General features: G+C 39.5%; 1 protein-coding gene and 1 long non-coding RNA gene across 2 annotated transcripts in view; one reads left to right on the top strand and one right to left on the bottom strand.

The window, feature by feature from the left end:
* Window positions 1-25,978, bottom strand: part of GALK2 (galactokinase 2) — a 46,900-nt gene that overhangs the window by 3,973 nt on the left and 16,949 nt on the right. The window contains exons 6-9 of the mRNA XM_069026352.1: window positions 18,639-18,737; window positions 15,774-15,926; window positions 10,733-10,943; window positions 3,258-3,459 (exon numbers count right to left, since the gene is read on the bottom strand). Of these exons, the coding sequence (XP_068882453.1) occupies window positions 3,258-3,459; window positions 10,733-10,943; window positions 15,774-15,926; window positions 18,639-18,737 (665 nt within the window). The remainder of the gene's footprint in view (window positions 1-3,257; window positions 3,460-10,732; window positions 10,944-15,773; window positions 15,927-18,638; window positions 18,738-25,978) is intronic.
* LOC138116723 (uncharacterized) overlaps window positions 1-25,978 on the top strand; it is an 80,559-nt gene that overhangs the window by 47,372 nt on the left and 7,209 nt on the right. The window lies entirely within an intron of this gene.

Genomic DNA, 25,978 nt, shown 5'->3' with positions numbered 1-25,978 from the left:
CTTCCTAGAGTGACTAGTGATTTTATGTCCTTTAGGTTTTTTAATGTACAACTTGAGAAAAGTTACGACTTTTTTTCCCAGAATTAGATGCTGGCTTAAGCTGCACTCATCCAGAATAGCAATGCACTTTTAGAAATCTAATTACTGAATCAGAAAAAGATTTAATACTAAACTTCTAGAGCAGAAAGATGCATTTCTTAGGAAATGCTCTCAATGAGACAAGACTGTAAAGAATAATGAACAATTTACTTCTGTACAAAGAATACAATTTAAAAAAACAGATTAAATAATTTTAATATATAAATGTGAAATCATTTCACGTGAATGACACTCCACTGTGGTACTGAGCTCTGCCCATCATATTCTCTGCTGCTGGTGAATCAGAAATCTGATGTAATGTGGGCACACACATCACTTTTTTCCTTTACTATTTGTATTTCGCTCCCTGGAACTGAAATACTCTGATGAGTTTTAATTTAATTTAGAAAAATCCTAACTGCTGCTTTCCTTTTGGTGCTGTGGCTGTGCTCCTGCCTGGCAGCCAGTGTCCCCCTGCCTGAACTGGCTGGAGCTGTGTCACCATGGAAGCACAGAGCTCAGCACAAACAGGGAACACAATTTCCATGCCTGTGCTGAGCTTCCACTGCCAGAGGCTGTGGCTGCCATCCTCGCTGGTTTACTGGAACGTGGCACAGGTAACTCCACGCTGCAGAGCAGATCTGGCCAGTTTGTACTTGCTTGTTTTTCCCTGCACAGGGCAGGATGCTTTCCTCCCAGCTTTTCTGAGAACAGGCCCTGTCAGAATGGGCTCCTCAGGTCTGCCAAGTGCAGTCACTGGATGCCACTGATGGAGGCATCAGCTCCAGGCAGTTACTGTACCTAAAAGCAATGCAGATGTTAAGTTTTAAGGCTCTTGCCCTGTCAGTGGTGTCTCAGAATGGGCAGTGCTGATGCCTTGCACAGGATCAAGGCTTCGTTGCCTGAGATTTTTGACAATTCAGTAGAGCTCAGTTTCTGTCTTCAGCTGCCCCTGGAGATAGTTCTCCCTTCTCACACACAGATCAATGGTTCCCTTGAGCAGCTGGGATAACTCTGGTGGAACTGCCCTGCTGAGTGACTGTCACAGCTTATTGTATGATGTGATCACTGTGTGATACAATAACCTGAACACAGCCTGTGAGCTACACCCTGGATTGGCTCCTAAGAGAAGAATCAAAACTTTTTCTGCTCAGTTGCTATCAGTCTGTCCAGTGGCTATCAGGCTGCTTTGTGTTTTAGCACAAAACAGCACGTGTATCCCATTGCAAAATAATCTGTCAATGTCCAGAAGTCTTCTGCTCAGTTTTTAAGTTTGTAGCTTTCTGCCTCAAAGGCCATTCCATCTTGTCTGCAAAAGAAATCAGACTCACCTAAGTAATCATCTGGTTTGTACTCTGTTGATTTACAAACCTGATAAATGGGTAGTGCAACTTAAAAAATCCATGGGTGCAGAAGTAAAAAGGCATGTGGTAAATTGCATGCTCGTAAAATTCGCATTTTCATTCTAAGCCAGACTTATTTCTCAGTTAATTTTTAAAAAAGCTGAAAAAGGTGGTAAGGTATTAATTATTTAATTTTTTTTGGCTTCAAATTGAAACAATTTATTTTCTTCAAGACTGAAAAGATGTAAGAGATATTTGCTTCTACAAGACAGTGAAACATTTCTTGACCTCAGGCCTGCAAACACTTGTGTCACCTTCCATTTCCCTTCTGGCAGGGCAGTAATGCTCTGGCTTAGGGCAGTTTCCCCAAACTAAGTACACCCTTCTCCAAGGAGAAGGAGAAACAATTAGGGGCAGAATCAGGAAGGTGGCATCATCAGGAGCTGTTATGGGACTGTGGGAAGCAGGTGGGACGGGGTGGCTGGGGCAGAGGCAGGGATGCAGTAGAGATGGGACAGCTCAGGTGGGCAACTGTTTATTTCCCCCAGCCCCTGTTAAAATGATCACCAACCACTGAATTCCTTCTATAGGCACTGAATTTAGTTCAAAGTCAGCATGTCTGTCCCACAATTAAATGTACCAGAAAAACAGAAGTTAAGGACTGAAATGTGTACATTGTTTCATGCTGACCCTGTGGTAGGGATGAAATGCCATGCACAATGTGAGCGCTCAGTGCTTGTTTCTACTTTGTGTATTAACACATGATTGTACCAGATCTCATTGTCCCCTGTAGCTGAGTCATGGAAACAACAGCCTGATACCATAACAACCTGTGTGTGGGAGAAGAGAAGGGACAAAATGGCACTCAGGGAATGTGCTTTGGAATTGAGATTGTTTCCTCGTGACCAAAATGAGTTAGGAAGGGGTCCCAGCAGAAAGAATACTGCTAGGGCAGAGATGGAGACTTAATTGTATGTGGAAAGCTCAGACAGCACAGAGAGAAGCAGAGTGTCAGCCCCTGTAACAGTTAACACACTCGTTTTTGAAATGGTGAAATGCTGTCCAACCTATCTGATACTCTGGACAACTTAGTTTTTAGTTGAAAAAATGCAAATAGGACTTGACTACATTTCATTATAATTGTAAGACAACCTAAGACAGTAGAACAGCTTGCTTATGCCCTGGAACTCCTGTGGCAGCAGTACTGAAATGGTTAAAAAAACATGAAAAAAGGTAGATTTAGATTCGATATTGGAAAGAAATTCTTTCCTATGAGAGTCACGAGGCACTGGCACAGGTTGCCCAGAGAAACTGTGGATGCCCCATCCCTGGAATTGTCCAAGACCAGGCTGGATGGGGCTCTGAGAAACCTGGCCTGGTGCAAGGTGCCCCTGCCCATGGCAGGGGAGTTGGAATGCGATGATCCTTAAGGTCCCTTCCAATCCAAATTGTTCTATGATGCTATAATTATAAAAAGTACAGAAAAAGTAACAGTTCAGATAGAACAAGTAACATGACGTTTTAAGAAAAGCACTTTTGACTTCTACAAGTTACAAAAGAGTGGCCAACAGTCTCACGTAACACTTGTGACGATGAGTCAGTCCAAAAGCAAAATCTGTAATAAAGCCATAAACCGTAGCTTTCATCTGAAAGTATTACACAGATGTCAGCAGGGAAACAATTGACCATGTAATGTCCCTGCAGGAGATTAATTTTGTAATAAGAGACAAGAATACTTTCATTTTAAGATTGCAATAGCCAAGGATGTCATATTTTCTCCTCAATTCGAACCGTATTCTCCACAGACAGTTACTCTTCCTTGTGGTCAGAACTTACAGGCAGATGTCGACCAGCCGATCCAGTTCAGGACAGCTGCATTCATACATCTCCCTGCAGCTGATATGGCTCTGCTTCATTAATTCTCCCAGCAGCTGGAGTGCATTGGCAGGTGCTTCGCTGCAAATCTTCTTGAATTCCAGCACTCTGGCAGCCTCACTGTACACGTGCTTTGCACGCTGGTATAACTTAAAGGTGGAAACTACACAAAAAGAAAGCTGCATTATTATTCATTACAAAAAGAACATACAAAACCGTAACAGAATTGTGGTTTTTTAGCAATTCATCCTTTATATGAGAACTCTCTAAAAAAGTCTAAACTCTCTAAAAGTCTTCTGCAAAAGCTCACCTACATCTTCTTTAAAAGCCCTAATAAAAAAATAATGTGTAGAGTTTATCAAAATGCAATGTACACATCTTTTTTTTATTTTGATGACTTCATGCACATGCTGTGTTTATTTTCTGTGCCACTGAACAGGCTTGGTCTCTCCTCTGACTTTGCAGGAGCAAGGCAGAAGTGCAAGGGTTGGCAGCAACAGCGTTGCATTAGGGCATTAATCTAAAGCTTCCAGGTTTTCAATAGCAGCAGAACAGAGGCAGAAGAACACCTGGAGGGTCCCCAGTGCCCTGCAGGCAGCTGTCAGCCAGCAGTTGCTAGCCCAGGGCCTTGTGTGTGGCTGCTCCAGGCCAAATCTGCATCAATTATGGAACTGTGCAGATGGACCTTTGCTTGAAAAAAAATCCAACCACCAAACCACAAAAAACACCACCCAGGTTTTTCTTTTTTTTTCTTTTCTCAACAATGCAGGCTCACTGTGACTGTAAATAATACTGGGATAAAGGTACAGGGAAGAGAACAGGTGCTTTCACTTTGGTTTTCAGGGGTTATTTTTGGTATAGGTTACTTGCCAAAGCTTTAGTGCTGCCTGTGTGGATGTGAAGAGATGCCAAGCCCAGACAGGTACTGATTAGTACTGACCTACTAAGATCACAGACTAGTGCAAGGATTTTGGCTGAACTTTTTCTAAAAAATCAATTCCCCTGGGAATGGTCGGGGGGGGGTGCCCAAACCTGTGTGGCCATCAGGGTAGAGACCTCCATCAAGCCTGAATAATGGGGCATAAAAAGGAAGGAGATGGCTGTGGTTAAAGACTCCACAAGCCACCCATATTTACAGGAAGGCTTGGTTTGCAACTAATATCTGAGACTTGAACTGCTGTTCCCAAGCTTGTGCTGTAGTTTATTGTTTTCCTCTCCCAATATAGTTCTGTTTGCTTTAATACCATGGCTACTATTTAGGAAGTATTGTTCACCAGAAGCATGCCTGACATAATTTAATTTATGACTAAATTGGCTTGCTTGAGCTCTTTGGGTGGTAAATATTAATGGACTTTAACCTCTATATGGAGCACCTACTGCACTACATTTCCTTATTTTAGCACAGCAAAGCCTTGTTAGAGCACTTCAGAACAGCCTTCATCTTCTTTCTGCATGTAAATTCTCCTTTAGAGTGAGGTTTCTCTCTCTATTCAACTCCTGATATCTCTTGCTTTCTAAAATGGCTGATAAAACACTCAGAGGTAAAAGGAGAAGCAAGATCAGCCCTGTATTTAAAATAGAACTTGCTGTCTGACCCAGACCCACAGGGTTCCTACTTGGCTGTTCTGTGGAGACTGCCAAGTTCTGGAGCCACTTCTGACACTTTCAGCAATCTACATTTGCAAATATATGTAGACATCTTCCTTGAAAGACTGGAAATAAAATTAGGTCCAGTATGAAGTCTCTCGTGTTGTACACTCCAGACAGCAACCCTTACAGACTAAAACTTCATCAGCACCTCTATAATGCCTTTTTATTTCTCCAGAGTATTTCACAACTGTAGATGCTGAAAATAGTGCTGAGACACAAGTAGTCTAAAATGAGACAGAAACATTTAACATAGCAATGTTCTGCTACTGCTGATACTGCTTCTGCTCCTATTTATTTTGTAATTCAATACAGCCTGCTACTGAGAAACCCTGTGCTGTTTGTCTTGTGAACAGGCCTTCTGAAAGCATTTCAAACTAGGACAGAAATGAGAAAATTGAGTGCCCCCCAGAAACATGGACTTGAGAATATCACACAGGAAGAGCATATTTTGGTTTCTGATTTTGTTGCTGCTGGAGTTAGTTGCACTGCGTTTTGCAAAGTGGAGCCTCAGTATTTTTGAACGCTGAAGAAAGGCAGCTTGGCCTGTTTTTAAGGATGGTTTCTCTTTAAATATTCTTTTCTTATGAAGCATTGTTTGAGAGCAAGGAGATTTCTAAATGTGCATTCGTTTAGGGAATATCTAAAGTTGCGTGAGAGATTGCCATAGCTCACACTCTCTTGTAAATCACCATCGAACAGTAGTAACCCAAAGAATGAACTGAAAACATGTCTGGTTTCAATTGTCGGGCCACAGACTTGCCAAAGGCTGTGATTGATTCGGAGACCACCCTTTGGTAGAGCAATGCTCCACTGGCCAGATTACCTTCAAACCTCTGGGGCTCGTCATGGTAGGAATTGGCACCCAGAATGGGTGCTCGGCTCTGGCTGCCAGCCAGGGGCCCTGAGCTGTGTCCTGGGCAGCGCTGGCTCCCAGGAGAGCCTCTCGGTGCAGGGGGAATTTGCTACCTTGCTCCAGCCTCCTCTCGCTGGGAACACGCTCCTGCCAGGCAGCAGGGAGTGGCTGTGTGCTATCTGCTGCCTCCTTTGGGGACCTTTACCCAATTAGTATCGCTTAAAGGTTGGGATCCTGACATTAGCTATTGGTCTGTTATGGGCGGCATTTTATTTCCAAAAAATTATGTTTGTGTTTAACAATTTTTGTTATAGCTTGCTTTCCTTCTCAGGCAGTTTTCTTCTCAGGCAAAATTATCTCCAGGACAGCAAACAGCTCGGTACTCTCTAAGTCTTATTCTAAAATCATGGAATGATTCATGTATTTTCAGCTTTCAACACCAAATGCCTCTGATAATACAGAAACCTTCTTCCATCTCTTCTGTTTGGATGGGTAGTCCGAACAAACCCTTTCTACCTAACTGAAGATAGAATACAGATGATATTTCCAAAAGTTACATCTATATTGGAATCTGTTTGCTACATCACAGCTTGTATATTGGCTCTGCCAATTTCCTAAGCCATGCTCTGTCACAGTTAAAAGAAACAAAACCAGAGGGTCCACACCTGATTAGTTTATATCTGAGCCAAGGCTGGAGTGCTCTGAAAGAGGAAAAGATGAAGCCCTCAAAGAAACCCTTGCAGGGCTGCACAGAGCTGGGTTATATGGTCTCACCCTCTGTGGTGCTCAAAGGAGAGCATAAAAAGCAGGGTTTAGGGAACTAATGCCAGATTCTTAAATGTGTGGATCCTTAAATCTACTATAATGTATGGAATTAGGTAATTAATTCAACTGAAAATGTAAATATACTTTCCTAATCCACTAAACTATAATAAAGGCCTGGTTTCTCCCACTTCAACTTACTTCTGAGTTCTCTGAGCTTTGCTCCTGCAGAGGATTTCTGTCAGGTCACCCATGAACAGGTACATTCAAACCACTTACAAACCACGAAATGCCCTTGAAAGAATGGTGCCACTTTCCAGGGCACTAATAGATTGCACTGCAGCAAGAACCTGCAAGAACCTTCCAAGTTGCTGTGACCCAGCAGACTAATGTTAATGAAAGCTTGTCCAAAATCCATATAAAATCTCTAAACAAACAAAAATCTGGGCTATTAGTCCCAAATAATTGTGGGTTAACTAAATATTACAGAAATGTTTACTGTGGATTTTCAACTGTATGGTCATATTTTTAATTTTAGCTTTACAAAAATTGTGCAAACCTGTCCAGTCCATTTAAAGGACTTTTTTTTTTCCTGTATAAGTAAACGTTGTGGCTTCTCAGCAACTCATATTATTTGTTACAACTTCGACTTCAGCAGATTCCTTTCTTTAGAGGCTTCCTGTACAATTCTATCTGACCTTTAGCTAAAGACCAACCTCTCCAGGCTATATATTTTTTTCTAGTTGCTTTGGCAGCTTCTAAAGATACATTTCACTGTAGATTAATGAGCTGCACATGGCTGATGGGACTGTTAGAAATTTACAACCGGAAAAGCTCACGGACGCGCAATCGTGTAGGGGACAGTTTCTAGCACCATTACTCACGTGGAATAGTGCCCTTCTCTGTTAGGCATCCTGCTGATTGAACATGATGAGGGTGAAGGTTTCTGGCTCATAATGTATATAAGAAAATGCTGCCATATGGCTTTAATTTGAGCCAGATTGTGAACCCCTTACTTGAAGTGGGGAGCAGTTACTCTCCCGGGACTGCTCAAGTAACTGTTTGCAATCTGGCTCTCTGAAAGTAAACCAGGGGACGAGTCACCGCTGGATTCAGTGACACATTTAGCAGACACCTGTTTTGAGATTGTGATAACTACTGGTTTAAAGTGATTTTTCCTCCAGAGGAATGATGGCTTTAACAAGGCTTTTGCAACTAACCTAGACTCTTCAGTGCCTGTGCCTACCTGTGGCACACCCCAAAAGCCTCCATCCTCCAGGTATGGGATCTGCCTGGAGCAGCCACATCTCTGTTTCTTTGGTATGTCCCAAAATTTCTCCATGACATGGATCAGGGTGAGGCTGAACTAAGAACCTGGACCCTTAAACTGGAAAGTGCTCTCAGGTCTATCGGTTTGGAGGTGTAACTTCTGGTCACACAGGGCATCTACTGATGCACAGAGAGAGCTTTTTGTACCCCAGAACAGCCTGACAAAACACCCAAGACCCCCCTCACCTACACCTGCCTACACCTACAGCTACAGTGCAGGGAGTGTGGAAGCTGTTCCTGCACTGAGATCAACGCCCATGAACGGCTGTTCAAGCACCACTCGTAGGTTTGCAGCACAGATTTACAATTCTCTTTCCAGGGGACAAATAGGAGTTAAACAGCCAAATCCACACAGCAAATGGATGCCTGCTTGTCCCATGGTGATTTCATTTTCAGGTTTAAATGTCAGAATTAGATTAAAATTTTATACATGAAAAGGAAAAATGGGTTTAAAAAATACCTCATTTAAGAAGAAAAAACATTTCATGGTTAAAGGAATACATGTTTTACAGGAGAATATCCTTTTGTGGTGAAGCTTATAAATACTTAATGTCCCACAATCACCACACACTACATGTTCTGTGAAGCACTCGAGTCCAAGCCAAAATTATGGCACAATGCATCTTAGAAAGTAATAAATATTATTTTTCTAGAGATGTTCAGAAGCCACAAGTGCAATCCGTGTGTAAACATTTGCAAGGGAGCTTTAAACTCAGGATTTTAAGTTGGCCAAGGAACAACTGCAAGAAGTTTAGAGAGGCTTTATACACCATCTGTACTTCTCCAAACGTGGGGAACGAATGGACTGTGCAATGGGGAACTGCAGAAATCCTTGAGTAATTGCCTGTAAAAGGGATGCAGAGTGGCTGTATGCTTCCAGACCTGGCCTGGGACTTGACCAAAGCCAGTCCATACCATGTTCCTTTGAGATTTGGAGCTTTTATCTGGTCATCCTTACACACTGATAAAACTTCATGTAAGTATACAGTACAGTCACTGGAGGAGTAGAGGAGGGGAAGCTGGACTTAGGGCTAAACCAGTATGTACAGAGCACTTTTAGATCCTTAACCATGAGACACAATGCCAGTACAAAATAATACCTGTAACGATCCCTGGGCATGAAAAGATCCCCTAAATGTTATGGTTTGTTCTTCATGTTGAACAAAGAAATTCAGTGAGGCTCTGAAATTCTCTGCAGAGGTTACTTATTTGACAGTATGTTTTCTCTCTCTCACATGAAGAAGCCAGGCATTGTCATTAAAATAGAGTGGGAAAGTAGAGGGGAAGTAAGAAAAATGTTTTCTTCAAACAGCCTCTGGTGTTCCAAAGCCAACAAAACACGTAATTTGCATAGTGTGTAACAAAACCAGCAGATTCAGATTCTTTCTGTGTCTGTCTTGTTTCTTCTGCATAAGTTTTACAGAAATCTGTTATTTAATTTTATATTGTACATGCAAAGAGGCTTTCAGCATAATCCTTTTTAATTGGTCTTATCAAATGAAATCATGGTCATGCAAGTTTAAGAGATTCTGTTCAGCAAACATCTGCAAATGGTATTCAGAGCTACAGTATAAAATTTCCTTTGAGTTTCTTCTATAGCTTTTATGTCTAAATTTTTCATCTAGATTTCTTTTTGGAAAAAAAATCAAGATAACCTGTATAAACAACTCAGTTCTGCAGAACTGTAGAATTCTGTTTTATAAACCAAGTATAAGGAGTGTAAACATCTGTAAGTTAATAGTCTTGCTTTGCTTCATGAAGGGGAAAGTACAGGGACAATGTAAGAGATTTACAATCCTGCAGTTTCCCGTGAAAATGCTGCAGAGTGCAGGTACATGGTTCATATATTGCTCATGTACAGACAGTACAAAGTTATCAAAACTCTTTCTATGGAGACAGGAGCTGGCTTAAGATATCTTATTCCATCCTGGTATCCTCTGGCAGTGTAGTTAGACAATAAGAGGGTCTCATACTGCCTGATACCATTGGGATGCAAAACAGGTTAAAGATTCAGGACCTGCTCCTTGGTCAATATATAAAATTCACAATCTCTCCAGATGGACGGATTATTTAAGTAAGTGTCAGTATAGATGGATACATTACAGATCTATACACATAGAATGTATACATTCCTGAAAGCAGTCTTGGGAAGGACTGGCAAGGATGTAACTTGGCTCCAGAAGAATACAGGTATTAAGGCTACAGAATGGAAAGAAGGAAGAAGGATTCTATGTAGTTCTTACAGAAAGATTCTGATCTCAATTGGAAACCTGTTATGAAAGCAAACAAATTATTTCATAAATTCTCTATTTGGTATTATTAGCAACCTTACTATATGCATCCAGGATACATTTCATGTGTGACAATGCTCATGACTATATAGTATAATCCTAAACAGTAATACATGGGAAATACTTTAGATAGTGAATTGTTCATCTCCACCAACATCTTCCTTAAAAAACAAAGAAATATTGACAGTGACAGAAACTTTCTCAGGAGAGATCAAGACTTGCTGCCCAGTGCCTTTTTTAGGAAGTGATCATGTATTGATCAGTTCAAAACAGAAACACAGGCTCATCTATGCTAGTCTTGAACACCAGTTAAGTGATCTGCTATTTCCATAATTTTGGAAACAGTTCAATCAAAATCAAAGTTTGCTCTATTTTAAGTTAAAAGTTAGAATGAAAATACCAATTGATGCTGGTATCAATTCTTTCACTTCCCAACCAAGATTTAGCCAAGTATTCTGGCAAGACTTCCACTTGCACTACTTATTAATGCATAAACTTTTTATATAACACAAACATTGTACAGTAAACCCCCCCATTTCATATATGCTCACCATCTTGCATGTTTTGACTAAGGATCTGAGAGCGGAGCTCCTCCAGGGTAATTCCCAGGCATTTACAAATTTCCTCTGCACTGTAAGGCTCAGGATGTAATACCTCCTCGACAATGGTCAGCATTTCCTCTAGGCTAACTCCTAGTTTGGTTTGTACATCGTGGAGTCTCAACATTTTTTTCCACTCCAAGCCTTTTGACTTTGAGAGAAGCTAAAATTTAAAAAAAAGAAAATAGAAAATATTGTTCTTTTCTGTTTAAAACTATTAGTTGTCCATAAGTATCTTTAGGGCCCATTTTCTCTTTTCACTTCTTAATTAGGAACCATCAGAACCTACTTTCTATCAGTACACAGCAGTCAACAGTTATATTTATTATAAAGGTCTGTGAATGACATATTCTTCCCTCAAATCAGATACTGTCTGTAAAAGCCCTACTGGCATTATTTGTGTGGTATCAAGTTAGTGATTTATCCTCTTCCACAGACTTTGTTACTTCAAGCACTTACTAGACTTTTACAATCCCATCTGGACAACTGTTTATACAAGTGCTATGATGTTGTAACACTAAAAGTCCTTAAAAAATCTATTTCCATACTATTAGTATTTGCTCTACCATTTCAGTTTGACATTTCCAATATGCTCCTGGAATTTTCTGGTGAACATCTGAGGCTGTCATTAAAATCTTCTCTTGTAATAGCCTTAAAAATATGATCATAAGATTTGTGGGGAGAATAACTGTAACCTTTCTCAATCTCTGGAGTTTTAAGTAAATTTTAAGTACCTTCTTTTTACAACCAATTTAAAGGAACTTTTGAGCCTTTGCAGGAATGTTACGATGTTGGTCAGAATCTATTCCATTCCCATATGGCTGCTGTGATATTCATTAGTTATAGGTGGACCTGCTTTGCCCTCTCCTGGCAATGGTACCATGCTTTGTGTATCTCTGTGATGTTTTGACAAGTTACTTCAACACACCAGAATCCTGAAAGGCAGGATGTCCAACAGGCTTTTTTCTGGAAGGCTGCAATATGTTGATGCTCCCATGTGTCTAATGAAAGTGGTAAAGCAGCTTTCCTCATAAGGTGATATATTTTGATGTCATGAATTATAGAAGAATAGTCAGTGGTCGTTGACATACCACCTGTAATTTCAACAGATTACAAAGTAAAACAAAGGTTAGCAGGTACACACTAATGTCATTTTACTGTGTTCATAGGCATGTGGTGTATCTCCAGTGCTGCACCATTTCAAGTGAATTTAAAACTTCTAAATCAAGCTGTATGTTTGGAAAGAGTTTCAAACCAGTGCAGCAAGACCAGGGAATGAAATCATTTATCTATACAAATCAGCATTCGAACCTCTCATTAAAAGGGCCAAGATTTCACCCAGGGTGTTTTATTCTTTTTAATAAGCGCTGGTTTTGATGGAGATTGGTTTGAAATCATTTATGTCTTGATTCAGCAAAGCCATTTAATTTCCTGGGTTAAAAAAGTCATGGGATTTGCAGGCATGTCTGAAAAGTATTTGCCTTGTTTTGTGCAAAGTTACAGGATGAAATTTAAGCAGATCTGCTGCCCTGCTATCTGGTGTGGATTCTCACTCTCCTCCAACAGTGCTTTTGCAGGGGCTCTTCCAGTTTTGCTTTATTGCAGTATCTAAAAATTAACTACTTTTGGTGCCATCTAGTGACTTGCTGGGATTTATGTGAGGCTCAGCAGAGCAAAACAAACAAAATCCTAATCACATAACTCTGCTGTCACTAAAACACAATTTTATATGTTCAGTGGTAGAGAAAGAAGCAGAACTGTTTAGTGCCTAATGCAGAAATCAGGGTGAGAGAATTTTTTTTGTAAAATACTGTTTAAGTCACTTCTGGCCTCCTTTTCAAAGACTATGAGTACCTAAAACTCCACAGCCTTTATGTAATTGTATTTTAGCTTACTTACTGGTAAGTTAGAATAAAACTTACTGCTTCGTTCTACTTAAATATGTTGTATGTTGGTGCATGTTTATGACATGCTTTTGATCTGCTTCAAGGTGCTAAATGAATGGAAATTATTTTTCTCATGCTTTAATCCCAATATTCAGCATCCCTTGTACTTTATTACGAGAAGTTAAACAGAATTTAAAAACAACAATATTCTATAAGGCAACAAAAATTTTTCTACTTCCTTTTTTAATAAATAATCCCCTGCAGAAATATGCCACATGCATTGTCACATCTGTTGCCATTTCTGTACTTCAAGGGAGATGCTGTATTTCAGGCAAGCTGATGACACTGGGGTTTTACAGGTCAAATGGAAACTGACCCTGTTGGGCCAGTGGGCATGGCTTTGCTGGAAAGGTCTATCCTGCTTATAGCAAAGTTTTGATTCTAACAGTACTGGGAAAAATATTAGGGGCAAACAGAAATGGTTTTTGAAAACAGTCTAGCTGCAGCAGCTCAAATTGTAATGGACATGGGACAGAAATGGGGAAAAAAATCCCATCTCTTTAATGTACAAAAAGTAATCTCAATACTGCTCCCACAGCTGGGTATTTCCTTGATGATCTCTGACTAGATGGATTAAATATGTGGACATCGAGCAGCTGGCTCTTAACTGCCAGGATATAGAATCTGTGGGCTTTATTCTTCTTTATTGTTCAACATAGGCACACTGGAGAACTGTAAATAACTGAGAGGAAAACGTACTTGGTAAATGATGGGACAAATATAAATAAAAGAAAGTCTGACTAGGAATGCATCCAGGAATACTTGTACAGCAGCATCACCTCCTTGCACACGACATTTCTATAAAGCCATCTGAGCATCTGTGCCCGTGAGCTGCTCATGGCTCTGCAGCTGCAGACACTGCTGGCCCCACACAACACTGATGCTGAAGCAGGGGGAGCCCAGTGAGCAGGTCAGAGCTCAGAACGATGAGGGACAACTCCAGTCCCTTCGTTAGTGCGAGTGCTCTGCAGAACACAGGTGGCTTTGAACACGGAGTGCAGGAGAGCACTCAGAGGCTGCTACAATATAGAAAGGGAAAGAAAAAGGCAAAAGAATGACTGTCTAGAGGGGAGGGAAAGGAACAGAATCTAAGAAAGATAATTTGCCAGGGTGATCAAGAGCTCACTTGCTGTAGGACAGACTGATACCAAAATGTTCTACACTAATGCCAGCAGGAATATGTTGTGTTGGCATCTTTGCCGACACAGAGATTTCTGCAAGCAGTATGAAATTCTAGAATTACCTACAGCAGAAGAGGGGAAAAAAGCCTATCCTAAGGTACTTACAATGAGAATTTCTTTTAAAGCACTATTGCAAGGCCCAGCATGTTAGTTCATAGTTCCATTAGCTTAATGGTGCTTAAAAGACTTCCCTGTTTCCACTTACATACCTGCCCTCCTTCACCCCACTGTGACCTCTTCCTAAATGTATTTTTATAGTGTGTGCAGCTTTCCATCTGGGTAGCATATGTGTAAAAACAGACAGGTGTATGTTGTTAGTCTCCTTACAATCAAGCATCTGCTAAAAGTACATTTTTAGAGATTGCATCATAGCTAACAGGAATGTAAAAAAAATGATGTTTCCTTACTACCTCTTCAGTTTACTGCACAGGACTGATAATTTAAAGTAATTTAGAAAACTGTGATTCAATTCACAGAGTCTGGTATATGGAACAGTAACTTCAAAAGCTCTCACAGCTTAATGCACTTGTTGTACAGTGCCTTTTAGAACAGATTATCTGTGAAGGCTCTCTATTCCTTATGCAAAAAAAAAAAAGAATTTCCAAAAGAAGCCCTTCCTTAAAAATATGTATTCTGTCAATTATCAATCCCAAATTATAGATTTATCAGTTACAACAGAACTAACAAATAGACTGGTTCTTATCTTCCTTTTCTTAATGGCTAAAGAATCTTCTTATTAACATCAGTGACAGCAGCTTTAACTGTGGTCATTAGTGCTATTTGTTTTACCATGTCTTATACACAACTGAAATGCAACTATTTCTTTTATACTTTTATACTTTTAAAGCACATTTTAAAAGTCATCCAAAGTTTAGCTTCCCTCCTCAAAAAATATCTCAGCAAATTATTTTATAATACATTTTGTCAGTGTCTGATCATCTCTTCAACTACTTTTTTGGCACCAACTAAAACTTGTAAGAAATTATTTTTTTATAGAATCATGATGCCAACAGATGTTCAAAGTACTTTTGCATATTGATCAAATGTTCTGTGGCAAGAAGTTCCACGCTGCATTTTTCGAAGCTTTCTTCTAGACTTTGTGACCCACATTTTGTTCTTTCACACAGCGCCCTATGTTGGGTATAAATGCAGTGAATCTTTATGCTTGCTCATCATTTACTATTATCAAAGAAAAATGTACTGTCTTCCCATAAAAACTCAAATCAAACCCTACCTCTACATATTCCTGAAAATCCAGAATTAAAGCAGAACTTAGATTTCCCCCGTTCAATTTCCATACGTTTCAGAGATAATTTCAAGCTGTAAACTGGCAGTACAAGCTAAATGTTGGGGTTTGACTCAAGCCTATTTTTAAACTTTACACTGACATACATGCTGCTATTCAGCATTTCTAATATTACTTCCAGGCCTCCAACTACTAGCTTGTATGTTCTCTAAATCCTAGAAAATACACATCTATTGCCATATATACATATAAACATGTGGCCATGCTGCTTGCTTTCCATTATTTGTCATTATTTAGCTTTAATTAGAAACAGTCTATCGTATTAACTGGGAATATTTTTTTTCTGAAAAAATAGACTTATTTCCTCTAACAAAATATAATACAAAAAAAATTTAAGAGAACTCAATCACATAATCTTCTATATAAGGACACAGTCCTTGCAGTTCCATTAAGCTCAGCAGGAGTTCTGCTCCTGCAGATGGAAGTGTCTGGTTCTGGAAAGAAAAATTATACAAAGAGTAGCACCTAGCCAGGTGTTAAAGACACAATCAGTCAGAAGTGGAAGAAAGCACATATTTAGATGAAGGTTTCATTAGAGTTTGACATAAGCCATGTGTTACCTTTGTAGCCAGCCGACACTCCATTACCCTAATATTGTAATGAGAAGTTGCTGCTTTATTCATTTCAACACAACTGTTAGCAATAACAAACGTTGCTCCACTTGGAAGTCTAACATCAGTTGCCCTCAGTGGACTGAACTCTATCAACTTGGCCTATTGAAAGAAAAATGAATGGTTAGTTTTAATTTACTACTAGCTAACAGTGCACTTAGTTCTATAAATCAAATGCAAATTTGCATGTTTTTTCTCTTGAAAATCCAGGGACAGTTAAGGAAGGAAAACTGACATGAAACAGCAAGAAAAGAGGTTTAACCTCATTGGTCACGTTACACATACATTTCAAACCTTTCCCTGTAGCTGGATTTTAAAATGTTTCCATTAAGTCTTTGGGTTTTTTCAGCATTTCACAGAACCCCACCCAACCTATTTTTCTTGCCTGTTTAAGACAACAGTTTCACTTTGATCTGCAGAGAAGTACCAGGCCTGGCTGAAGCTAATGTGTGTGCCACTAGAAAAAAGGGGCTTCGCATTCCCTGCCCCTTCATCAATGTCCATCTTCCCCTCAGTCTTCTGATTTTGCACTACAGCAAGATTAGTTCACTGAGGTACAGTATGGTACCAACATTTTAGGACTGATTTGAGACAGTGATCATGGTGCAATCAAACAAAGAAACTAAATAAAACTATATATAAGGATGTAGTTGCTGTTTCCTCCTTTCTGACATAAGAGACTGCCTTGCCTCACACATGCTTACACAAGCTGTGTATGATGTTCCCAGCATTTGTGACCTTTACATGGAATAAGCTAGGCATCCATTAATTAAATAATTCAGGATGTAATGTAATCAAAAGATTAAATTCACATCTGGTTTTTCACTGGGATAAGTTGTAAATCATGTGCCCTGCTTTGGCTTCTTAGAATAGACTGTAACTCTGCAAGCAGGGACGTCTTACTGGTTTTGGCATTGTTCACCCCCAGAGAGTTCCTTGAGCAGCTAGAGTGCTAAATAAACAATGACAAATCTCCTTGTACATTATGTACAGCATGTGTGTTACTCCCTGCCATTGAGATTCTGGACCCCATCACAGAATTACTATCAAGACAGACAGACTTGCTTACATTTAAATATACCCTTTAAGATCTGCTACATTAGACTAGAACATACCACTAAGCTGGTCTAGTGTCCTGACTCTGACAGTAGCCATAAATGGCTGTTTAGGGGGAATATAAAACTAGAACATGTACAAAGCAATCTTTTCTTGGGGTATATTTTTCCAGATTCCCATAAGCAAAGATTACAATGGTTATACTTACACTGGAAGAAACATCTGACTATATGTTGAATAGCCACATATAGGTTAATACTCTATTAGTGTATCCAAAAAGGTCTTTTTTGAGTCCTTTTAAAACTTCTGCCTTCCACAATGTACGGTATTTCTCAATTTAACAATGAATGTCTTGGAAAAAAACCCAAACATCCTTGTTTGTTTTTTACAAGCTGCTTGCTAATGTCATTGTGTTTCTATTAGTTCTTCAGTTATGAAAAAGATTGAATTCTCCATTTACCTTCTCTTTACTCCTTTAGGGAATTTACAAAGCTTCAAAGTATCACCCTCAAAGCTTGTTTTCCAAGCTGAAAAGTTTTAAATTATTCAGTCAATGTTTATATAAAAAAATATAGCTTTGATAAATCTCAGTGTCCTGTACTGTACTTTTCTTGTCTTTTTGAGGTGGGAGGCTAGAGCTGCATTCAGCTGCAAGTACACTGAAGCAAGGGTATTTTCTGGTTTGTTCACAATTTCTTTTCTCATCTTTTTCAATATTTTCTTTGTCTTTTTGGTTACCACAGCTATATATCAGAAAGGCTTCCACTTACATGATCATCTCTGTGTATGGCAGGAAAATATGCTGCTTCCTTCTTTCCTTATTCATGTAGCTGTGTTTTTACTGCTAACAGTATAAACATGAAGGAAAGGCGTAGAATAGGTACAAGTGATGTGAAATTGCAAATACATGTGTCTCATGATGGCATTAAATGTTTGGTGTAATTCTAAGAAATAGTTTTTGTCTGTGTAAGCTCATCGAAGACATGTCATTAAGGAACAAAAGCTGTAGAGATATAATGCCACAATTATAAGGAAAGTAAAGGTTGTCATGAAACACTACATTAATTCCAATAAAAGTATTTTGACAGGTCTGAGGTTTGAACAGTTGCAGTCCTGTGCACCTTCTGGGACAGTGGATGAACCTCACTGTAAATTCCACTGCAAGCACTCATGCATAACTTGGCAGGTCCTGTTTATCACAGCTAGTTCACCTTCTGTCAGCACGTTTAAGACTGCTAAATGCCTTCTGCATCAAAATCCAGCCACAGAATTGTCTGGAATTAGCAAAACTGGTGAAAAAAAAAGTCTCCATTGTCTTTGTAACTGAACCTGGCAAAACTTCCTAGAACTGTTTGGTTATAAGAAGTTTCAAGAAAGCATTTTTGTAATAATTATCCCATTTGCACTGAATACAAGGCATGCCGACCATTCAGCTTTCATTATATGGGAAACATTCTAAGTTCAGCATGAATTAGTCAAGTAGTGGAACCTGGTGCTCTTCTAGAGTACATCTTTTCCCACATCTTTTCCTTCCACCTTGCTATTTCTAATTTTCCTCATCTTATTCATTCAAACTTGTCCTACTTGTCCTGTTCATAAATTTAATTCCTGATTCATTTGTGTACTAATGGTGCTTATACTGCTTACTAAGGAGTTCCAGTTTCTTGTCTTGTTTTTCTGCTAGATACCAATGAAGGCATTTTTTGCTTGCATAAATTAATATTACATTGTTAGTTTAGATTACAAAGATCCACATACAGTTCCTTCCTCTGCCAAAAAAGAGATTGACTGGTCCATTCCTCCACCTTCTGTGCCAATGTAACGTTCGCTCTTTGTGCAAATTTCTGCGAGTTCCACCTGAAAAAATATTAATATGTGAACCTTCAGCCATGGTTAAGAATGATAATTTTATTCTGTTTACATATTAATTAGTGATGAAAAAAATGAAATAATGACAAGAGTTCTGAAACCATTATCTCTTACATATCAAATAGTGTAAGCTGGTATCAACCAAGAAGCCACGTGGCCCCTTTTCCCTTTTGTTCTGAAGCAAAAAAGAACCAACTACTCAGCCTCCAGAGGACCCACCATAGCCAAATGCTTTCCAGAGTATTCTTGTTAAGACACTTAACTGTTGTTTAGTGTCCTCCCACCTTCCTTGTGCACTTCAAACCCTTCCATCCCAATAGCCAATATTTTGTTGATTTAATTAGTTCAATCCATCTAAATGTGAATCTCAGTAGCTTAGTGAAAAATGGCAAGTTATTACTCCTTATTGTTTTAATGTACCAACTCCATAATCAGAAATTACTCCAAAACTGTTTCTCACTGTAGATATTCAAGTCAGTGATGCTTGTCATTTCTCCTTGATATACTGTACTCTGTTTATCTGAACTAATTCATAACTGTATGTGATGTGCATTCCTTTGTGACATTTTAGGCATATCTTTGTGCATTCTAATACCTGCAGGTCAGAGGATACTATGGGAGGGTGGAATCACTGTCATAACTGTCAAAAATAATAACTAACAGTAAAACTTTCAGCTATCAGGCCAAGTCAAAACAAAACACAAGAGAAGCCTTGGAAAATGGTCAAAGAACACAGACTAGTCAAAAAGAAGTGGGTCAAAAGGAAAGTATTTGTGTCCACCTGTTATGACCCCTACCAGTTTGTTTTTCTAAGCACAAGGTAACCAGAGGGAAGATGGGAAAAGAACTTTAGAAAAGCCACAGGCTGTTTTCCAGTCTGGTGGCAAAGTCAGATTCAGATTCCACACTAAGGATGTAGCATTATGGGGCTGAAACAAGCTAACCAACGAGACAGGGACATTAGCCAGCACACAGCTGTAAAAGGCAGCAGATAGAGGCAGTAAATCACAATGCTGAGAGAGGTATGTGCAGGGTGCCTGCCTGCTTGCTTGCTCAAGTTCTGTAATGGCCCCACTGACACAGCTGTAAAATTGGTGCTTAGATGAATGTAATCAGGCTGAACTGTTTGCAAATGCACAAACAACCAATTTACTCAGCTCACAATGCAGTTATGGCCAATAAGCCTTAGGCTGATAAGCACAAGTTATCAAAGGAACATTAACAAGGTTACTCTAAAACTATGCAGAGTGGACCTCTTTGAATCAAACGTGGTAAATGACCTCTTACTAGAAAAAGACCACTAATGAGAGAACATCGAAAGTACAATCAGCAAAAATAGTCTCCTTTTCAGCACTGCCTTTCCTTTGTGTATGTTAAAGCTGAGCTGAAATAACGTTTCTTTTATTTTTCTTGAGAAAGTATAGAAACTTCATGCATTTTGATGCTCTTTCTTTTCAACAAAAACCATCTCCCAGGTTCATCAAAATTTGGTTTTCCTCCCTGTCCCATGTCCACTCAACTCCCATTTCCAGTTTGAAGCTCAGATCTCTTCATCCCATCAATGAAAGTTTAACTTCTAGTTACCATATCTCCCTTCTCCACTATGACCCAAAAATAATTCTGAATGAAATGCTAATGAATGTAATGATGCTTTTTTCCCATTTAATGCTAAAATACTCAGCAACAACTCCACAGAAGATAACAAATCTCCACACACAGCAGTCTCTGGATGCTCCCTCCTTTCTACATGTGAAGACATGCGCCTATTTACAAACAACTGTTGCTGGGACATGGGAATGCCTGCATGTTTCAGCTGAACCCACCTTTTGTCCCTCTGAGAACTCACATCCCTAATTTTTGCTGCCACTGGCAGGAGCTTTCAGATTGGATCTTATGAGTATTACTCACTGGACGAGAAGACCATGCCAGCAGACGGGTCATGCACACTCAAGTAGGAGCTGTGGCTGTGCAAACCTGGCCTGAAGTACAGCTCCTGACAACATATATTTCATTCTTGGGCACAGCTGCCTGAGGTATTACTTCTTTTGCAACTGCCAGATAAAGCTTAGCAAAGTCAGAAATTAAGCATTTCACTCTTCACTTAGTCTGGCTGCATCTCTAGCTGCACATACACATCAGCTACCACTTGATTGCTTAAATTGTTTAGACTTTATGAGCCTGAGCTTATTAAATAAATATCAGAAGTCTTGCAGAGGAGGAATGTTAGCAATTAGGACAGTGCCACTCCCCTGTCCCTTTCCAAGGTCTAGTGAACTGTGCCTGGATGAGCGCCGGGCCTCGCTCGGTCCCGGCTCTCCAGCTGCCCAGCTGCGTATGCCAGGCGAGCAGCGCTGCTCCAGCTTGAGCAACTTCTGTTTTGAAACTTAGCAAAGATTGGCAGGACCACCAAGTAGTAACTGGCAAGGGTTGCAAAGAACCCTCTCCACAAGACAGCCCAAGGCATCCCTGAAATATTATTTGGTTTCTAATTTAAACAGGCCCTTGCTGACACAGGCTGGCCTTCTAATACTAGGATGAGAAGCATGTGAATGGAGAGGAAATTGTCGTCTGTATGGAGAGCAGTTTCTACTTACTATTGAGACAAATGGGCAAGTGTTTGCCTTCTTGCTAAAACAAGTGAAAGGGCAAAGTTTCATTGGAAACTAATGTGAAGACTAAACAGGAGAGCCTTGTGTACATATTTGATACTTGGAAAAGGATGGTCATATGACTGAAACAGTGAACTGAATTTTAGGAGGTCTGGGCTCAATTTCTAGCTCCACATTAAGTTTCTTGTGAGTTGGGGAAAGTCTCTTTAATTCATCATGGCTTCATTTCCTCAGTAAAATGAGTATCTTCCCCCTCTTTCTAATTAGTAATTACTACTTGGGATTCTTACATGATAATGCTATAAATAGTGTGACTTCATTACTAGAAAGTGAAAAACCCCACATGTTACTACACAAGTTCTTAGAGTTTAGGCTTCCACAGAAAAGATCTCTAAGAAAAAAAGTCTGTGAGAGCCATGTAATAAAAGGAAATAGCTTTTGCCTATCTCAGAGCAATGCCTTGTTTCCATTCAACTTGCAACATTCAGAAGCTCTTTAGGGCAGGGACAGTCTGAATCGTCTGCTATTTATATCTTCTCAGTGTATGCCTGACCTGTAAAAATACAGAGCTTCTTGGATCCCAGATTTCACTGCACAATTTGGCAAAATCTCAAATGTCTGTCAGAACAACACCTAGGCAGGGAACACCTTGCTTCTGGAGGCACCACAGTTCCTGCAGAGAAGTAACTCAGAGCATTCTCACAGCCACATTTAGGGGGACTGCACCCCAGGCAACACCACAGCATCACCTGTCAGGCTGCTAGGTCAGAGGGGGCCTGACACTCCTTGGTAGACTTTAAGATCCAATTTATTATGTGTATAAAATAAACAATGTTAGCCCTGTTGAGTTCTGCAGAAGTCCTAGAACAGACTTGCTCACTGTTCTAGGAGAAGGCAGATATTTGTTCCTCATGAAGCACCATGAGAAATACAGAGGAAGAATAAACCCCATCTGCACACAGACTCCACTTGCATCCCACACATTCTGATTCATATGAGAGATCACTTTGAGCCAGCCACAAAACATAGCTAGTTCTATGCACCCAATCCTCATTAGCATGCTTTTCCATCCCTAAAGGAGTATTTCAGAAACAGTAGTAAATCACGATTTAAATCTTCATAGAATTTTACATAGTTTACTTTAAAAGCATTCCTATAAGGCTGCTGTTATCTTCAATTTAGAGACAGCACAGATACTTACATGATTTGTTCAAAGTCATGTGAATCAGTCACAAAGCTGAAATGAGAATTCAAAAACCTCCCTATTTCCAGTATTGTAGCTTATTTTGTGAAGAGTATGATCTCAGGGAAACGGTTACAGGGTGCATTTAAAATCTATTCATATGGTGGTAATGAAAAGTGGAACAGAAAGATACTAAAATCATATTTAAGATGGGTCTGAACAGTAGCATTATGACCCTGTAAAAAAATTACTTAGACAAATTAAAAATTTCCTTAGCTCACCTACTCTGAGATCTACATACTGCCCTCTGAATTTCTGTATTATTGTTTCAGGAAGTTGTTCCAACAGGACTAACTAGACCAGGTGAACAATAACTATCATGCAGACAATAAGTCCTAGGCTGTCATCTACAATATTAAACAAGCAAGGTGATATATTTAACATAGTAATTCAAAAAGCTCAAATATCAGGAGATGTTTCCTTTCATCTCATCCCCCTGCAAAAAAACCCCAAAGAACCCAACAACCTAACCAAGAAGGGAAGTGCCTAGAATCACAGAATCACAGAATATCAGAAGGGACCCCCAAGGATCTTTGAGTCTCTCTCCTGGCCCTGCCCAGGACAAGCACCAAAATGCCACCATGTGCCTGAGCACGTGCCCATGAGTAAGTAAGGGACTGTCAGCTAGATAAAACACATTAAAATACTTCAGTCAGAATAAAAATGTAGAATATATGACAATAAAAGCAGTCTCTGTGGATCAAACCAATGCCACTTGCATCTTGTAACTGAAAGTGAGCTCTTAGTATGGACCAGAGGCCAAGTGAAGATCGTATTTCCCCAGGACTTTATATTTTTATAGAGAATTCCCTAGGCTGAATGTCAGTTCTGCACCCTTAGTTACCAACAACAGATTTCTTACATATTAATTTGTCCAGACTTCCTTTTAACTCATGCATAATTTTAACATGTAGATCATCCAGGAACAAGAACTTCCACACCTTGTCGGGTGGAGAACTCTCACCTTTTGTTGATTATTAATGTGTACTTGACTAGTTTCATTTCATACCTGCTGGCTCTAAACACTTGAGGGGCAACAAACAATTGATTCCCATCCACTCCATCAATTACATTCATCATTTGATGGATCTCTGTCACTTCCTCCTTTAAGTGATTTTTTCCAGAGAGTCCTAACATACTCTTATGGTCGTCGTTCTGTACCTTTAATCGGTCCATGTGGCTTTTTCCTGAATCTTTTTCAGTTTAACTATCTTGGTTGGTAAGAAAGAAGAGAGGCAGACTTACAGCTTTTCTTAGACACCTTAGAGAAAATGTCACTGTATCATTTGCAATTTTAATGTGACAAATGAGCCACATAAAACGTGTGTTAATTAGTGTTGACATAAGCACATTGTAATGCAACCTCAAGCAGTTCAGCACTACCACTCCACCTCTTTCCCTGAGGTTACTGCCTGGACATCAGGAGAGATTATGTGCCCGTGTCTGCCCCTCCTGTGCAAAGTCCCTCTGTTTAAACCTGGCAGTGACGTGGCTGATGCAAACTGCTCCCTTCTGCTGACTGTAGTGAAGGCACTAAGTGGGGGTAGCTGGGATGGAAGCTGAAAATACCTGAAGTTTTTCTAGCAATACCCCGCGCTGCTTCACACACTCACTCTGTTCAGCCTCTGAACACGGGGGAGGGATGAGTGTAACGTGACAGCAGCAGTAGCTGTAGGTGAGTAAAACCTTGAAGTCTCCCTGGTGATCTGTCAAGAAACACTAAATATTGCAGCTTTTGAATGCCAGACCAAATATCATCCACGCAAACACTACTTTTATAGCTGTTGGCAAGTATGCATGCCAGGTTGGCTGTGCTTCCATGGGAGATGTTTAGAATCACTGAGTTTCAAGATCTATTAACATGGGATTTTTTTGTTGTTTATCCAAAACCAAAAAGATACAACACAATAATTTAGAATATCCGTAATTGAAACAATACAAAGCCACACCACTAGAAGTAGAATCTCAGCACATATAATTTACTAACAAACAATTAAGCATTAACAAATTGATGTAAATTAATTACTTAAGGAAGCTGCTCTCAGGTTTTAGACAATATTAGCTGGAGCACTAGGAAAAATCTAAAAGTAACAGTTTTCAAAATGTATTTTTTTAGGCTGTTCCTTTTGCAAAGCTTAATCCTAAAGTCTGTCCAGACTGTATCCTACTGCAGAAGGTAACACCAGTTTGTCTAGCAGGCAACTGGCCCCCCTGTGCAGACCTAGGCTCGCTTTTGATCTAAGACTCTACTAACTACCCCTGCTTTTTGTTTGAAACAATTTGAAGTTCTCCCTGATAAGGAGCAAGTCAATCTTGGGTTACAAAGAAAGAAATTACTACCACTTAAATCCATTTTATCTTTGAGTCACAAGATTTCCTATCCAGCGTGCAGAAAATCTAATCTGGGAAATCATATCAGTGGAGATATAATTTAGTCTGACAAAGAAAGGTTGTGATTTTTTATTATTACTTGCCTTATGTGTAGTTACTCTAGATGGAGAGATTTCTTGTAATAAGAACTCATCAGTAGCTCTGCATCATGTTACCTTGGTTTGGATTTTTAATGGAAAAAATGAGTTTTCAGTAAAATGATACTTTTCACTAATATGTGCTTTTCTCTACTTGTTTATGTTTCAATATGAAACACCTCAAATTCAGGTTTAGATTTACTGAGTCTTTTTGGTCTTTCAAGTCAAAGAACTGATAAATTATGAACCACGCCATTCAGCTCACTTGATTCTCTGTTGCCCCATAATTTATTTTACTTTCTATCATTTTGATGTTAATGATAAAGAGCATGAAGGCCTAAATGTAGAAAGGTATTTAGACATCCTAGGAATAACGAAAGTGAACAGATGATCACATACTTATTAAAAAACCCCTAAAAATAGAAATCTAGAGAATTATCTGAGTGAGAACAGATAAGGGAATTTCACCTTTAATAGTCCTCTTGCTCACAAAGAGGCCAAGGGCCAACTGCTCTGATTTTCACTCATGCAGTAATGGGTCTGGACAGTGTGTAAACTGTGACAGAATTTGTCCCTATATAACTGTCACTGTTAATATGTTCCAAACCAGTGATCAATCCCTTTCAATCTCACATAGCCCTTTAAAGAAGTAAACTTGTGTAAGAATAAACCCCTTAAAAGAGTAAGACAATTAGTGAGTAGGAGACAGGCAAATATTTGTTAGTAAAACAGAATTAGTGTTGCTTAGTATTTTTTTGGAACAGCTCACCCTACATTATGCAGAAACTTGATATACACACATCCAGAATGACAGCAGCCAAAATAAAGCAATCTTCTCCATAAAATGATAGTATTAAATTACATCTGTCCCAGTGGTTTAATGTAGTTCATTTTGGCCAAAGTAAAGTG

Source organism: Aphelocoma coerulescens, chromosome 10, assembly GCF_041296385.1.
Source record: "Aphelocoma coerulescens isolate FSJ_1873_10779 chromosome 10, UR_Acoe_1.0, whole genome shotgun sequence".
Lineage (NCBI taxonomy): Eukaryota > Metazoa > Chordata > Aves > Passeriformes > Corvidae > Aphelocoma > Aphelocoma coerulescens.
This window is presented reverse-complemented; position numbering and strand designations above follow the sequence as displayed.